The sequence below is a fragment of the Hemitrygon akajei genome, chromosome 4, assembly GCF_048418815.1.
Source record: "Hemitrygon akajei chromosome 4, sHemAka1.3, whole genome shotgun sequence".
NCBI lineage: Eukaryota > Metazoa > Chordata > Chondrichthyes > Myliobatiformes > Dasyatidae > Hemitrygon > Hemitrygon akajei.
This window is the reverse complement of record NC_133127.1, coordinates 36,614,237-36,632,741: the sequence shown is the minus strand read 5'-3', so window position 1 is coordinate 36,632,741 and position 18,505 is coordinate 36,614,237. Positions and strand designations below refer to the sequence as shown.

The 18,505-nt window shown below is 35.7% G+C and overlaps 1 protein-coding gene across 1 annotated transcript in view; it reads right to left on the bottom strand.

Moving 5' to 3' along the window:
* Nucleotides 1–876: 876 nt before the first annotated feature.
* pkd2 (polycystic kidney disease 2) overlaps nucleotides 877–18,505 on the bottom strand; it is a 57,209-nt gene continuing 39,580 nt past the window's right edge. The window contains exons 8-15 of the mRNA XM_073042340.1: nucleotides 12,129–12,310; nucleotides 11,756–11,876; nucleotides 10,866–10,964; nucleotides 9,190–9,311; nucleotides 8,985–9,102; nucleotides 7,719–7,882; nucleotides 6,116–6,263; nucleotides 877–4,913 (exon numbers count right to left, since the gene is read on the bottom strand). Of these exons, the coding sequence (XP_072898441.1) occupies nucleotides 4,686–4,913; nucleotides 6,116–6,263; nucleotides 7,719–7,882; nucleotides 8,985–9,102; nucleotides 9,190–9,311; nucleotides 10,866–10,964; nucleotides 11,756–11,876; nucleotides 12,129–12,310 (1,182 nt within the window). The 3' untranslated portion in view covers nucleotides 877–4,685. The remainder of the gene's footprint in view (nucleotides 4,914–6,115; nucleotides 6,264–7,718; nucleotides 7,883–8,984; nucleotides 9,103–9,189; nucleotides 9,312–10,865; nucleotides 10,965–11,755; nucleotides 11,877–12,128; nucleotides 12,311–18,505) is intronic.

Sequence of the window (18,505 nt, the reverse complement as noted above, 5' to 3'; positions counted from 1 at the left end):
AAAAAAATGGTTCAGAGGCCATGTTCTACATATCCCCCAGTTCTGATATAAGAAACTGACCTCTGCTTTGATTGATCCCAATAACGGAACCATCTGAACTACTTACTTGCCTCCATCGATGCTATCTGACCTAGTGCTTCCCTTCTGCCCTTAACCGTGTTGCCCTTATTCCAACCAACCCAGCAGTATGCACAGAAAGTATATCAGGTGATTAAACATGACAACTTTGTACAAAGCACTATCAAATTAATACCCAAATCTTCATACATTGCAAACTGCACTTCAAGAAAGATTGAAGATTAATAAATATTCGCTTTATTGGTCACACGTACAGTACATCAAAACAAAGTGAAATGTGTTGTTTGTGACAATGTGTTAGTTTGAGGATGTGCTGGGGACAGCCCACAAGTGTCTCCATGCTTCCAGCAGCAAAATAGCATGCCCACAACTAACTAACTCTAACCCAATACAACTTTGAAATGTGGGAGGAAACCGAAGAACCTGGAGGAAACCCACACAGTCACAGGGGGAATGTATAAAACTCATTACAAATAACATCAGAATTGAGCCACCCAAATAATTCAAATTGGCATTATTCAGAATTTTGAAATTGTAACATAACAGCTGATCAATCAGCAGTCATCCTCAAATGACAAAATACATAGAGCCAGTCTAACTCCTATCTTCTTGCATCCTAATAACCTCTAGCCTTCTAGCTTTCTAGCCTTGTGCTTGTTATTCAAATTTTTCAATACCTCTATTCCCATTTATAGGGCAACTCAACAATGGCCCCGAAAATTAACTCCCTGGGTTTAACATCCCAAGACATTTTATTTCTTCCTGGAGTATGAAAATTACAGGAAGATGAGTAAATCTGCAGAGAAGGTATAGTTTATTAAAGTGCTCGAATACAACATGCTACAATCTACAAAAAAAACAATGGAAGACAAAATTTATCATAAACTAATTCTGTTACATTTGTAAACAAAGTGTACATGGTTACATAAAACAAGAAGAGTGGTAATTAAAGCTAGATAGTTCATTTGAGATTAAGAAAAAAATATAAAATCAATTCTACAAACTAGACTTTATGCATTGGCACGCACAGCGTCAAGATACAGCATGGATACCCCATGAAATTATGCACTTCAAAATGAAGTTTGTTAAAATTCCTACACATCACTTTAATAAAATCTGTTTGGTTCATAAAATGGTGATGCATTAATAGGTACGTGAATTCTTATTCAACATTATGCAAGTAATGTCAAATCTAAACTATGAGGAAAATATACATGATTAAGTAAAAAAAACTATTTGTTGCATTATTTGGCAAAGGCACTTTCATTCGATATTTGGAAATGCAACTGTGCAAAAAAACAATTATGTTGAAAATAAGATTTAGATTGTTAATAACAGCACAGGTTATTTGAAAATCATGTTGCTCTAGATAAACTTGATAAACCAAATGTTCTCATTGTGCAAACATAGTCCAAAATTTCAGAATAACAATACAGCATTCGTTGCCATTGTTACCTTGACCACGGTACTGACTTGTGAGTGTCAAGCACCTCATTTTGTTTTTAGGATGTGATTAAGGCACTGATGGAAAGTCACTTCGAGAGGTTCTTGGGCTGTAATTGTGTACAACCTACATTCAACACAGGCATGATCTCATTATTGTGTTTCAGAGAAGCAAATTCACAACAAAAACAGAAAACACTGGAAGCATTCAGGACTTTTTGCTCACAGCAAGGCCAGGTTTTTGTCCAATTATAGTTTATGACAATAAAGAATAGATACAAGGCATTGAACTCCTTCATGTCTTTGTTTAGCACAGCTCCTCCACACAATATACCCAAATGTATCCAATGTACTCAATACCCACTTACTACCTATATCATGCAAAATAAGTTTTTTCATAACCATTTCTTTTTAGGGAGTTTCAGCAATGAGTTTGAGTAGAAAATACCAGGGTTCAACCATAATGTACCTTAATTCATTGCAATGATTTCTCATGGATCAAATATAACAGTGTTAACCATTTATAGAGTCATTCTGTCAACTCAGTTAACCAAGAGAGTAATAGTCACCTCATCCTAAACTGTACCTTTGCCCATTGCTTTTCTATTCTTACAAACGGGAGCTCAAAACTACAAAACATTCCTATTGTTCATTAAACAGAGTCATGTCCTTCAGTCCACCGCATCTTTGCTGCTCACTGCATCTACTTATATCACTTTTACCAAATTAGATCATAGCTTTCTACATCTTTTTGATTCAAGCATGTGAACCGATAACCAAGACTTGAAAACTACAACCAGTTAACTGCTCCTATATAGATTCCAAGGAAGAATGCAGTAATGGAATTGGGAGTAGACTCATATGGAACAATACAGGCCACATGGGCCAAGTGGTCAGTTTCTGTGATGCAGACAGAATCTTGCCCCTTCCAAACATTATTACACTCTAGTTCTGTGGGCAGTTTCACAGTCCTCATTTGGAAGTGAAAGGTATGTGATAGAGATGTAGTACTGTTAGCAATGATCCCATTTATCAGGATGCTCAGCTCTCACATAGAGAACTACATAACATAATAATTCGGTCTCTCATTGCTGACTCATGAAGAAAATTATGAAAAAGCTTTTGGGAAAAAAAAATCAACTTTGTTTAACAAATTCCACTGGAGGCACTTTTAGCAGTCATGGTGATGGGGCTGGAAACTCTGGTTTGGAATCATCCCCAATATCATCACTTCCATGTCATAAAGAAAGCTTCTGGCACACTGGCCTTCATAAATCAAAGTAATGAATACAGGAGATGGGGTGTTATGCTTAAGTTGTATAAGATTTTGGTGAGGCCTAATTTGGAGTATTGAGTGCAGTTTTGGTTGCTTTTCTACAGGTTGAAAGGGTAGAGAAAATTCACAAGGATTTTGCCGGGTTTAGAGGATCTAAGTTATAAGGAAAGATTGAATAGGTTAGGATTTTATTCCTTAGAACATAGAAGTCTGAGGGGAGATTTGATACAGGTATACAAAATTATGAGGGTTATTGATAGAATAAGTGAAAGCAGGCTTTTTCCACTGTGGTTGAGTGGGGCTGCAACCAGGGGTCATGGGTTAAGGATGGAAGGCGAAACGTTTAAAGGAACACAAGGGGAAACTTCTTCACTCAGAGGGTCGTGGGAGTGTGAAACGATCTACCAGCACAAGTGGTGCACACCAGCTCAGTTTCAGTGCTTAAGCGAAGTTTGGAGAAAAACATAGGCACATGGACTGTAGGGATATTGAGGGCTCTGGTCTTGGTGCAGGCTGTTTAAATGGTTCAGCATGGACTAGATGGGCTGAAGGGCCTGTTTCGGTGCTGTACTTTTCTACGACTCTAACTCTGACCTTTCCCCCATACCAAATTCACAATCCATCATATTCAATCAGTTATAAGGGGTCTGAAGAGAAGTGAGTAAAAAAAATCTTTTTTGAAAATCATAACATGATGTTCTAAAACACCACATCCTCCTAAAGGAGATAGTGGAGTACATGGAAATGGAAAAAAAACAACACACCAGCAGGTTATCACTCACCTTCCCCAGAAAATGCAATAACAAAAATTAACATATTGTGGGCCATAGCTATAGGCCAATTGTATAGGTACTGCCTCATTAGAACAGGTGGCTGGTGCTCATTCCAAATTCTGATGACATTAATAAATTAAAATCAATTGATAGGCAGCAGCCAATTAACATGAAGCCAATAGTATTGAGAATACTGAGTAAAATCTTAGCTAAAAGATCAGTAGATTCAGTCACTATTGACAGTCATCAGAAAAATAGTAAACACAAAGTACACTGCAGATGCTGTGGTCAAATAAACACGTACAAACAAGCTGGATGAACTCAGCCGGTCGGGCAGCATCCATTGAAAGGAGCAGTCAACGTTTTGGGCCGAGACGCTGACTGCTCCTTTCAACGGATGCTGCCTGACCTGCTGAGTTCATCCAGCTTGTTTGTACATATTTATCAAAAAAAGAACTTGTTGAGGCCACCCATGGATACAATCAAAATATTGCCATTTTAAACAGTTCAATGATGGGGGCTAAGAGAAATCATAAAGATCTGATAATGTTTTTTTAATAGAACTTACAAAGGTATTTGCTTCTTTTAGCCACAAGCTTGGGCAGGAAGGAAGTTGATGTTCATTTAGTGAACCTCAGTTCAGACCTATATACCAACTCCAATACTCATTGAAAACATCTAAGCCAGGACCATACAAATTCCCATTTTAAGAGGGATTAAATAGGGTGATCTGTTTTCCCCCATTTTACTTCACACTGTGAAAAACGTCAAGGTAAACTGTCTAGTGTTCTTTATTCACTGTATCTCATTACCTAATTGCAATCTCCAATTAAGCCCAAGACCAGGCTCTTCCCCAATTTATTGGGAGTTTCACCAACCAAGGGTGGGGTGCATTAAAACAATGGTGTTCAACTTCCTCTAAATTTCTTGATGAAATGCATGCTATAGATAGTTCATAAAAATTCACGATTTCATGGCTATACAATCCATCCCAAAGTGTTGTGTGTGATCAATCAACTTAACTGATCCAGACATGAAAATACTGATGCAATGTCAAACTAACATGACTATGTATATCCATGGATATAGTCATCTTCATTTCCAGGATACATAGGCTAAACGTGGCTGCCTCCAAGGCCCCCAGCATCCAAACCATCGGTGGACTGAGACGAAGATGGGCGAGAACTGCGGGACCGAGAACGTCCATTAATTGCCAGCGGCGTCCCAAGATGATGACTCAGCTGTGACACCGTTTCATCAGATTCCCAGCGTTCCAGCTCCTCTCGTACCAAGCGCTCCATCTGCTCTCTGTGAATGTCATTGTCCCGACCCAGGCGCTCGTCCTGTGGGACAAAGAATCATTTACTCACATCAAATATTGGAAGCTTCATTTAAAGTTTATAAACAGTAATTGCTCTTTGTGATTCATCTTCTGGGATCAGGCTGAAAATCTGGAGTTGATGCGGGTCTAAGATATCAGATTCTGACAGTTTATAGCTGTCAGCTAAGGGCTAGAGGTGGAGGCAGACATGCATTAATTAAAAAAAATTAAACATACGAAGAACAGGTAGCGGGAGATTGTCATTCAACCCTGAAGCACCCTCAAAGTTCAAAGCAAATTTATACTAAACATATAATAAAATGTACAAACAAGAGAAATGCTGCAGATGCTTGACTGATACTAAACAGATTTGTTTTGCAGAAATGCACAGTAGAAGAAATACTACAGAAACAATGAAAAACTACACGCAAAGACTGACAAACAACCAATGTGCAAAAGAAAACAATCTGTGCAAATAAAAACAAATAATAAACAACACTGAGAACATACTCTAACTTTGTCCACTTAGACAGTGCCTTACCTGTAATTCTTGTGCTATTTGCCTTCCTTCGTTTGGCAAGTCTTAACACTTATCTAACAATCCTAGTTCTGGCAGATTCAAGATTTTCTTGGTGGAGTGAGGGCAGGGGTAACTTTTTTTTCTGTTTGTACATTCACTTCCAAACATCACCTCTAAACAGCCTCTCACTTCATTCTCTCCTTATTCCTGATCTTCGCCAGATTAAATAGCTTCCTGCTGCCCATAGTGCAAAGTGATCATTTGTAGAAACACCAAAATAAAATGCCAAATTACATTTAACAACAACTTATTTGCCTTTACAGACATCAACTCACTTACTGAAAAAAATCAGTACAGCTGACGTAGTTCAAATTGAAAATCTTTATTTTTCTTTAAGGATTTAGGACTGAGAGCAGGGATGAAAACAAAGAACCATTTTTTTTAAAAAACATGATCAAGAGTTCTGTTAATGTTGATAAATCCATCAATAATTCAGATGGCAAACATGAGGAAATCTGCAGATGCTGGAAATTCAAGCAACACACACAAAATGTTGGTGGAACGCAGCAGGTCAGGCAGCATCTATAGGGAGAAGCGCTGTCGACTTTTTGGGCTGAGACCTGACGAAAGGTCTCGGCCCGAAACATCGACAGCGCTTCTCCCTATAGATGCTGCCTGACCTGCAATAATTCAGGTAGACTCACCTCTGTAACACCATCCAGCAACCTGCCCAGTACGTCCCTCCTTTTCAGCTTGGCTCTCTCCATGGCTTCCAACTTCACAATCACCGCATCAATTTTTGACACGATGCTCCCAATGGAATGCTCCATTCGATCCACACGCCTCACAAGGCTAAGCATCAAACAAACAAGACACCACAATTAGAAATATAGCTTTAAAATTAACTATACTTGTTTAATTATACAGTTACTGTTTATAGATTTACATAGCCTCTACTGAACAGCTATGAACTATTTACAATATACTAATTTATTAAACTACTTGGTCAAATATTTCTGGCAGAGATTTTGAATTCCAAGAATATTTTTGTTGTATTTGGTAAACGCAAATGTCACAGGTTCAGACAAGGAACTGCATTCTCAGAAGCTGACTGTGCTCTCCTACGAGATAGAGTTCTTTAGCACTAAGTTGCCCACTGGTGAGTGTATCTGCTTTGATAAGGGCTCATTATAGAGGTTGAAATAACCAAAGTCTTGCTCTTCAAACAAGGCGAAGATTGATGTTGCCCACCTCTGCTTAAATCATTGTTAACACTGGGAGTTAATCGATGAGTTTGGCAATGGGTAAGAAAATTATAGTGCTGGGCTATCAAGAGACCCTCACAGAGCACGAGTTTGTATTTTGCAAGCCAAGTAATGGGACAAGTGGAAATGACTTTATTGCGAATCAGAGCGTTAAGGATACAACCACTTTGCTGTTCAAGCATTCAGTTACTGTTTTAAAATTACAGTGTCTGCTTACACCAACCATTCAGAATATTTGAAAATGCAATTCTCACTGAAAAAAAATCTCCTTCCACTTCTGATTCCTTTGCTGTTTACCTTCAATCTATCCCCTACAGTTACTAACCACTTTGTCCATGAAATAGTTTCTCCTTAACCATTTCAAGTAGGAAGTATGACTACTTCCATTAAATCTCCTGTTAACTACTGTTGGTTTAAGAAAAATAATCTCAAATCTCCAGTCTCTCAGCATTCCTGAAGATCCCTCTGTTACCATTCTATCATATTCCCTTGCTTCCTTGTCAAGGCCCTTTCATTCCCACTACAAGTGGGATGACCAAGAGTGGATACAATACACTAAAAGGGGCCTAATCTTAAACAACACACACACAAACAAAATGCTGGAGGAACTCAGCAAGTAAGGCAGCATCTATGGAGCGGAATAAACGACCATTGTTTTGAGCCAAGCCCTTCATCAAGACATAGGAAGAGGCCAAATCTGCAGTTTAGATTTAGCATAACTTCTGACTCTTTTTTCCCTGCATTTTCTAATTTTATGAGCAAAAATCTCCCTGATTTTGTTCTCCCATGTCTCTATTACTTAATCCAAGGTTAAGTTTTTTTTAAATAATTAAACCAATAGCAGCATTTCCTCAAAGAGAACGTTTCTTGGATCATTGGGTTTGTAATTCTGCACTATAAATTGCAATCTTTAGCCATTATTATCTCTACTCATTCTTCCTACCAAAAAGAATCAGATCTCTATCATCTGCATTGAGTTACATCTATCACGTGTGACCTTCTGAAGTAAAGGATGTAATGGTCCTCCAATCTGAATTCTTACACTTGAAACTCTTCATAGGACACCCCTGTGGAACTGCTCCCTCTTCTTCTCGAACTATGACCGCTGTCTTCATCATCCTCTTCCTCGGAATCATCCATGCTCCGCGGGAAGCTTCGGCCACTGGTTGAGCGAGGCAGTGAGCTCCTGTCCAGGTCCAAATCATCCTTTAAAACCACAGGATTTAAAATATGAACTTTTCATTTATGCATATTTTCCATCACAGACAGAACTCAAACTGCACATACTCCTCTTCCCCCACATAAAACATAAAAGTAGCACAGATGCTTCAAAGTTCAAAGTACATTTATTATCAAAGTATGTATATATTATACAACCTTGAGATTCATCTCCTTACAGGCAGCCACAAAACAAGAAATCCAAAAGAATCCACTAAAAAAAAGACCAACGAACACCCAATGCGCAGAGAGGAAAAAAAACCACTAACTGGGCAAACAATGAAAACAATCAACAGCATTCAGAACGAAAGCGAGTCCATAGGCACAAAGCCTGAAACAGCCAGAGCAGGCCCACAGCCTCCAACTATTATTATAGCATCCATTAGTGAGACCTACCCATCAAGTACCAACTTCACAGAATTAACAGCCTGCTCTCTATTCAAAAACTGTGCAGAACAACAAAGTTGCCAGACCGCAGAATCATGCTACTTGGCTGAACAGAAAGGTAAAATGAATAGGTCAACACCCAAAATAGCTTTTCTCATCTCAGAGACTTAATGTGGGAAATCTTTGAATGTACTTATGACAAAACAACTCATGGGTCCATTAACCCAATAACACTGCTGAGATCAAAGACAAAATCACAGCTTACCAAGTCAATTCACAGCCAAATCATCTATTCTTTTGAATGATGCTTTATGTGACCTTGTATTAAGTGTCATTTCATTAAATATTCAAGTTCAAGTATCCACTTTGGTAACACAAATGTTTTAAATACTTAAATATAAACTAAAAATCTATTTGTAATATTATTTCTCATTCAGTAGTAACATTCTGTGACACTTTAAGCATGGCTGGTTAACTGATTGCAAGCTTACACCTGCTCAACTCATGCAAACTTCTATTGGATTTTTCTTCCTTGACATTGGTTAATATTTCATTTCAAATTATTCTGGAGACTCTTTTGAAAACAAGTAATATGTAATCCATCACCTAACGTAAGAGTTCACCGAATTATACTTTACAAATCAAATAGACTTGAAGTACACTTGAACCAATATAAATGAACCCAATCATGTGGCTAACTCACTCTCTCCTTCTCCAAGTCGTCCCTCATTTGTTGATGTTCATGTTCTGTCAGCTCCTGTTCCCCATCCTGATCATATTTGGCAAAGATTGCTTCTATCTCAGCATCTGTGTGACCCCTCCTAAAAAAAAAGGACAAAATCAAATGATTGAAATCCATATATATCAATTAAAGAACATTCTGCAACATCTGGAAAAGCTTTACTGACCCTTTCAAATCTTGTCGTAATTCATCAAAATTTATTTTTCCTCCAGCTTGTCGTAGAGTCTCCGTGATGTCATTGACAGTTGTCTTCCGTAGTCGGAGTTTCAGCATGGCTTTGCTATAACCCTAGTTAAAGGGAAAGTTTGCAGCTGGTGAGCTCTCACTAACCAGAGCAGGTTACTCATCAAGAACTTCAGATTGAACACTCATATGTGAAGCTTTGGCTCTCATATATGCCAGTTAGGCCTTTGGATTTCAGAACAGTTACCGACATTCAATTTAAAATCTCTTACCTGTTTCAGGTTATACTTTATTGGCTTTTTGTGAAATACTTTGCAAATAATTCTACTAATTTTGAGGAGATGGTTTTATAAATTAATTGCCCCTTTTCAGTAAAGAAAATCTGAATAGTTTAACATCGGTAGCTGAGTGAAGGGCGCTGAGTAGGCTACGGTCAATTATGGAAAACTCTGAACATCCTCTACATAGCACCATCCAGAGACAGAGAAGCAGTTTCAGCGACAGGTTACTATCGATGCAATGCTCCTCAGACAGGATGAAGAGGTCAATACTCCCCAATGCCATTAGGCTTTACAATTCAACCGCCAGGACTTAAGAACTTTTTAAAAGCTATTATTAATGCTTTTTGAGATAGTGATTTAGATGCATATCATATTTTTTACTGAGTTAAGTATTGTATGTAATTAGTTTTGCTACAACAAGTGTATGGGACATTGGAAAAAAAGTTGAATTTCCCCATGGGGATGAATAAAGTATCTATCTATCTATCTATCTAAAATAAGCGTGACTGAATGAAGAAAGGTATCACATTCATGACCAGAGAGGTACAAGTACAGGTTTGGGCTATCCTGGAGTAAAGATGCCACAGATGATACAAGCTGAATGTAACAATAAGAATGAGGCAACCTCTGATTTCAGATTAGATTTTCAGGAGGAAACAATCAACAACAATACATCTGCACTTGTCTGCACAATACTACAAACAATGATTGGGTAAACATAAAACACTTATTTTTGATATCTTAAGTTGCTGAAAGCATCAACAAGACACCAAAAATCTGAATAAACATGAAATGGAAATAATGAACACAAATAATAAAATAGAATTCTTTGGAAAAATTAAATGAAAATAACCTTTAATCTGGGAATCTTTACCACCACCTGGGATGAAATTGGACCAAAGTAAATTGCAAGGCTGAAGATCAGCAATAAGGAATGGAATAGAGTGGTGTTTTCAGCAGTCTACCTCAATGACACTGTCTAGGAGGTGCTCTTACTGTCACTGACCAAAACCCTTCCATATGAAACAGATTCATAAGAGATGCTGGAATCTGTGATGCTGAATTCCTCCAGCAGAATGCCTGCTGCCTTCCATATGGAACACCCATTGGCAATTCAATTACATCTTCTGCCTAAAGTCTTCCGACCAAAATGGACCACAGCAAATATTTAAAACTGCAAAGGATCACTGTTGTGAAAGGATTCCATAAATCATGGGTTGGATTGTAAATCTAAGCAACCTCAGGTTAGATGACATTCTTAACAGCAAACCACAAACTAAATTACAACAACTCTCAGCCAAAATATGCTATACAGAACCTGCAACTTAAGCAAATTTTGAACAACACATCAAGGTTGGAATGATGCAAAATCAAATACCTTCTTAATAAGGTCAGTAAGTTCCATCTCATTCCTCTGCTGGGCCATGTCAGCTTTCACTTCAGAGTAGGTGTCGTTAATGATGGCCAAAAACATGTTCTGGTTGGGCAAGCAGAACTCAAGTGAAAAACAATCTCAGGAAAAACATTTTGCAAAATGCTAGCAGATGCCTTACATAATATGTGATGATATCTTCACCACATTAATGATGTTATAACTACTACCCATTCTTTTTCACCAGTATTACTTAGCAATACACACCACATACATGATGCATTCTCACAAAGAGACTCCTCTAACCAATGACATCTATCAACCAGGACAAGGATGGCTGGTACCTGGAATTCTACCACATATGGCCTTTTTCTAAAGCCCACTAGGCTTACTGGGAAATGTACTGCCTCATCACTATTTCAAAATTTGAAATCTGAGTACCCAAGAGCGGGTAAGATGATCGGCATCTATAAATTGCCATAATTATGCAGGTGACTCGTAGAATCTGGGGAGAATTGATGGGAATGTGGTGATAAAATAGATAGTTTAACGATGGTTGGTGCAAACTCAGTGTTTCTACACTGTGTGGATTAATCTTAACTGTTCTGAAGCTTCAGGCTTGAAATCATGTATGAATCAACTTCCAATAGTACTAAACTCATAAGAATGCAGCCCAAATAAAATCTGGATGGATCAATGTACTATAAAACTAGATTCACACTGAATTTTCTTAACTCATCAGCAGCCACATTGGCACTCCTCCATCAGTGAAGAATAACCATGCAGAAATACTGAAATGGTAATGCATGTAACAAAAAAAAAGAAACTCTCCTTTTCATTTTCATACACCACGTCTTCATTTTGCAATTTTAATATTGCAAGGCTTGACAACTCACCAAGAGAATAAAGAAAATAAAGAAGACAAAAGTGGCAAAATAAATTGGTCCCAGAATCCTGTCTGCCTCCTCAAGTTTGGCAAAATCGAAATCTCCCAAAATGATGCGAAATTGAGTAAAGCTATAAGAAAGAAACAAGGAATGTGTTAATACGAAACACCTTGTCGATTTCCCAACAAGAGTTCTGCCACCTATACTGATATTTGTGATCTCCAGAATACCACTCTAACCTCAGCAACATTGTCTCCATCTAATAGTTCTGGAGAATTAGACCCACTCCTCCCTATCATATGTTAATAAGCAGATGCATATAAACAGGTCGAGCAGAGAATGAAGGAAAACAAGAGGTCTCCAAGGACCCAGTGGAACTTACATGCAAGCGTGGAAGGTGCTGAAGTCATCAACCTGTGTACCAAAGACAAGGTATGCCAGCTGAGCATAAGCCAAGAAAACAATAAAAAACATGATGGCAAAACCCATAATATCTTTGGCACACCGAGACATGGTAGAAGACAACTGGATCATGGTTTTATTGAAGCTAATAAATTTGAAGATCTGTGGAAACAAAAGCTTCAATGTAATAAAGCTACTTCATTTTTCAATTTAACTATTATATAGGGTATTTAAATCCCTAAATGCCATTGATCTTTGTAATCTCACAGTACTAACAGGGCATCTGACAAGAAATGGAGGCAATCAAACAGAGCTTGTTTTACTCTTTCATTAAATTATGTCTGATCTGCAGCTATATTTTTTATATATATATGTATATATAAATTTAAAAAATTTAGAGATCCAGCACAGAACAGGCCCTTCTGGCACCACCCAGCAACCCACCTATTTAACACTAGACTAATCACAGGACAATTTACAATGACTGATTAACCTACTAACCAATACATCTTTGGAATGTGGTTGCAACTGACTCCGCCTTCCACTCACGCACATGTAAGACACAGTTTCTTTCTGTCTGCCTTTAATCTCTCCCTTTTCCGACTTAAACTTTGAAATTTCAACTTTATTCAGTCGGATCTGTAGAGCAAGTTATAATTATGGCTACTTTAAGAAGCACCAAAAGGAACCTGGACCCAGGCAACGGAAAGTCTAAAAAAGCTGACGAGTTCTCGGAGGAACCCCCTTGGGTGAAGAGATTAGAGTCTCAAATCAGCAGTATCAGCACTGAAATAACTCAACTAAAAGAGAAATTTGAAGAAAGAATTGACTCTCTGAGCCTCAATCTTAAAGAAGTTAGTCAAAATGCAGCTGACCTTTCTTCTCGTTTGGAAAAGGCTCCAACAACAAATCGTGGATCTGGAAACTCGGTCGCGTCAGAATAATATTCAAATTGTTGGATTAAAAGAGAAATCAGAATCTGCCGACACACTGGATTATTTTGCTAAAATGTTTCAGTCTTTATTTCTAGAGGTTTGTTCCCTACCTCCGGATATTGAAATGGCTCACAGAACCGGTGCTTTAAAACTTTTGGATCAAGGTAAGAACAGGCATATTGTTATGCGTTTTCACTGTTTTAGAGACAAAGACCGCACTATTAAGCTTGCAAGTAAACAAGGTTGTTTCAATTTCAAGGTTCGGAGATACGTTTTTTTGAAGATCTTCCACACGAAATTGTTAAGAAGCAAACTGGATTTGCTTCGGCTATGAGATCAGCATATCAAAAAAAGCTCTTTCCATTGTTACAATACCCAGCTAAATTAAGGTTTTTTGTCAAAAATTCTGGGGCTCATATTTTTGGTGACCCAAGCCAGAGCATTGCGTTTTATTAACTCTTTGCCTAACAAGTCTGATGACGAGTCTGAAGCCTGAAGTTTGAATGATTTACAACGGTTTGATTGTCTCGTGGCGTAAAGAGTGATGAAATTGGAAGATTTGATGGTTATAGAAAGTCTTTACCTTAAAATGTATTTTTATCTCTGAAAAAGACTGGTTTGGATGGTTTTAACCTCAGAAGACATAGCGGGAGAACTGTTGAAAGACTGTAGATAATTCTGAACCATCCAGAATTTTTTCTCTGCAGCATTTAAATGAACAGTTTTTTTTGTTCTGTATGTTTTTGTAAAGATCTTTTAAGTAATTATTTGGATTTCTTTACGTTGTAAAGATAGATTGGATAATTTAAAGATGGTGATTGCTTTTCTTTTGTGCAAATATTTCAAGAATTGTTTTGGATGTGTTTTTCTTCCCGTATCTAATATTATGAAGGTTACTTTCAAAATTGAAGGTCGTTTTGTTTTACAAAAAAAACACGGTTCCTTCCAATTTAATTATATTGAGCTACATGTCAACTGTAATGAGTTTTATGTTCGGTAGAGGGAGACAGAGATTACTTTTTTCATTTTTTTATTTAGGTAGGTGGAGTTTATAATTGCTTCTATGCTTTTCTTGGAGCTTGCGTCGATTGATATCGACTTATTTCTGGGCTTTGTAGTTTGGGTGGGTTTTTTTTCTTTTTTTTTATATCCCCATTATGGAATCCCGGAGAATACGTAAATAATTATTATTGTTGTTCATCTCCGCCATTTTCACCTATCTTATCCTGACATGCGTCTAACTACTCTTTTTAGATACAAAGTCTCATGATGATATCTAAACAGTTAAATGTTTTAAGTTGGAATGTCCGTGATTGGAATCATCCTATTAAGCATAAGAAAACATTTAAAATTATTAACCGATTCCAACCTGATATAATCTTTGCTCAAGAGACGCATATCAGGTTATGTGATAAAAATCGAATTTTTTTAATCTTGGAAGGGTCCTCAGTTTCATGCAAACTCTCAGAGTAAAATTAGAGGTGTTTCTATTTTTATTGATTCCAATATCTCTTTTAATCAGGAGGATATTATAGCCGATTTTAATGGTAGATTTTTTATTGTTAAAGGATTAATTTATAATAGGAAAACGGTTTTGGTTTTTATGGACCAAATGTCTTTTTACAGCTGTCTTTGCTCTATTACCTGATTTAAATGAATATATGTTATTAATGGGTGGTGATTTTAATACATGTTTAAATCCTTTAATGGATAAAGTCATCACCCAAACATCAACTCCCTAATCGTTCTGCATCACTTATTAATTCCTTTTTAATTGATTATGGTCTAATTGAAGGATGGAGGCATATACATCCTAGTGATAGAGAATACTCTTTTTTCTCACATGTTCATTATATATTTGAGAATTGACTATTTTATAGTTGACCCTTGACTTCTATATAATGTTCAGAAATGTGAGTATGATGCAATTGTTATCTCTGATCATGCTCCTTTAAACCAAATATTTGAACTGAAAGATGTTGCTTCTAATAGACCATTTTAGCGTTTACCAGAACACTTGTTACAAAGTTCAGAATTTGTTGAGTTTATTGAAACTCAGATAAAAGAGTTTTTTCTCTTTAATAATACAGGAAACGTCTCAAAATTAGTAATTTGGGATACATTAAAAGCCTATTTACGTGGTCAGGTTATTTCGTATATAGCTAAACTGAAGAAACAAACAAGAATTAGATAAAATCTCTAAACAAATTAAAGAATTAGATAACATCAATGCAATCTCTCCAAATGTTGTTTCATTTAAAAGAAGAGTAGAATTACAATCACAATATAATTTATTATTAACATATCCTATTGAAGGATATTTGCTTAAATTGAAAAGTCAATTTTATATTTTTGGGGTGAAAATAATCTCTTAGCTTCCCAATTAAGAGCAGCTAGAGCTAAAAGACAAATTTTAAAGATTCGTAAAAATAATGGAGACATAGCAAGTAACCATGAAGACATTAACAATATTTTTCAAGATTTTTATTCTGATCTTTATAGATCTCAATTTCCTGCAGATTCCTCCAAAATGAAGGCTTTTTTACATAAGATTAAATTTCCTCAAATTTCTGCTGAAGATCAACAGACGCTTGATGCTCCAATTACCGAACATGAAATTCAGAAAGCTATTTCATTAATGCAATCAGGTAAAGCTTCTGGACTTAATGGTTATTCGGTAGGATTTTACAAAAAAATTGAAACATTACTTTCTCTGTATCTTTTGGAAATATTTCATGAATCCTTTGAGAAAGGTAGTTTACTTTCTTCCTTTTATGAAGCATTTATTTCCTTAATCCTTAAGAAAGATAAAGAGCCTACTGAATGTTCATCATATAGTCCTATTTCACTATTAAATGTGGATGCAAAAATTCTCTCTAAGATAATGGCTAACTGCTTAGAAAATATTTTAACTAAAATCATCTCTATGGATCAAACAGGCTTTATTAAAGGCCGTTACTCTTTCTCTAATGTTTGGAGATTGTTGAACATTATATATTCACCAATATCTAAGCAACCTCAATGTGTTATTTCTCTCGACGCAGAAAAGGTATTTGATAGAGTTGAGTGGCTATATTTGTTTAAAGTATTAGAAAAATTTGGTTTTGGTAATAATTTTAATAGGTGCATTTAAATGATTTATAAGAATCCTATTGCCACGGTTATTACTACTAACTTCAGGTCCTCTTTTTTTTCCACTTCCTCGTGGTACTAGACAGGGATGTCCATTAAGCCCTTTATTACTTAATCTTGTATTGGAGCCTTTGGCAATAACATTACATGAAGCTAAAAATATTCATGGTATCTCTATGAATGGAACCATACATAAGATTTCTCTTTATGCAGATGATCTTTTGGTTTTTATTTCGCATCCTGGAGAATCAATTCCTAATCTTTTGGAAACACTAAAAGATTTCGGTAAATTTTCAGGATATAAACTTAACTTGAATAAAAGTGAATTGTTCCCATTAAATGCTCCTGTTTTTATATATAATGACATTCCTTTTAGAATTGTTAATACTTCTAAATATTTAGGTATTATAATTCCTAAAAAATAAAGATCTTTATAAAGCTAATATAGTTCCTTTAATGGACTCCATGAAACAACTATATTCTAGATGGAATCCACTTACTCTCTCTTTAATAGGTTGTATCCATACTGTGAAAATGATGATTTTACCTAGATTTTTATATATTTTCCAAAATATACCTATCTTTTTAACTAAAAAATTTTTTGATCAGACTGACTCTCTCATTTCTTCCTTTATTTGGAACAACAAAAGACCAAGAATTAATAAGTATCATTTACAAAAATCTAAAAAAGATGGTAGACTTACACTTCCTAATTTAAAACTGTATTATTGGACTGTTAATATCAGACAATTATGTTTTTGGCTATATTGGCTCAACAAGAGCCAAAAACCACTATGGGTTGATTTGGAATTAAAAGTTGTTAAACAATTTCATTTAACTTCAATATTAGGAGCTCTATTACCTTTACAACTCTCTAAAATTCCAAATTTAAATCTTTACCCTGTTATTAATCAGTCCTTACGGATTTGGTTTCAGTTCTGTGATTTTAAAAGTTTTAAACAACTTAAGTTGTCTAGTTTTTTATATCGAAACTTTTTATTTAAACCTTCAATAACTGACCCCATTTTTCTCCTATGGAGAAATAAAGGGATCCGTTCTTTTACAGATTTATTTTGTGATGGTCGATTGATGACTTTTGAAGAGTTAATTACCGTAACAAATATTCTCTCGCTCATACACATTTTCTGCAATATCTTCAGGTTAGACATTTTTTACACCAATATTTATCTAAGTTTCCATATTTGCAAGAATCTGATTTGTTGGATACCATTTTGAAGTTGAATCCTTTAGTGAGAGGTTCCATTAGCAGAATTTATAATTTACTTTTGTTACAAAAAGAGAACCTCTCACTAAAGATTAAACAAGATTGGGAGAGAGAACTTAATATGACCTTTGTTAATGAAGATTGATTGCGAGTTTTGAAAAATGTAAATTCTTCTTCTATATGTGCCAATCACTGTTTAATTCAGTTTAAAATTGTTCATTGTTATTATTTAACAAAGGAAAGACTATCTAAAATATTTCCAAGTACAGGCAACTACTGCGATAGGTGTAAAACTGAAGTAGCTACTTTGTCACATATGTTCTGGTCATGTTCTTTATTAAAACTGTTTTGGAAATCTTTATTTTCTACAATTTCTAAAGCTCTGAAAATTAATTTATAACCTAACAGATTGACTGTTCTATTTGGAATAGTTCTGCATCATATTCAGGGTATTTCATCTTCAGATCAACATGTAATTGCATTTGTTACATTATTGGCAAGAAGGGCTATTTTATTAAAATGAAAAGATACCTCTGTCCCTACATTAATTGAATGGTTTTCTCAAGTAATGTTATGTCTCAGTTTGGAAAAAAATTAGAAGTAGAACTTTTGATCCCCGATTCGATTTTGAGAGAAGATGGGGCTCTTTTGCCAAATATTATTATTTCATTTGAATTATTTTATATGGTTTCCTTCCCATCTTATTCTATATAAATATGTTTTTTATATATATATAGATATATATCTATATATATATATAAAATGGTAAGACGTTGATTCCTAATGGGTTCCCCCCTTTTTTTTTGTAGTGTTTTTTTTCCTTAGTTAGATGCGGTTCTTTTTCTTCCTTCTTTTCCTTACATATACATTGTTTTTTCATTTTTTCTTCAGCTTTATTAATTGTATATATATTAATTTGTTGAAGTTTTGTATCATTTTATAGCTGTAGAAGATTATGTACCAATAAAAAGATTCTAAAAATGAAACTGGAGCACCATAAGGTCACAGGAAGAATGTACAAACTCCTTACAGACAACACCAGAATTGAAGTTCAAACTCCAATGT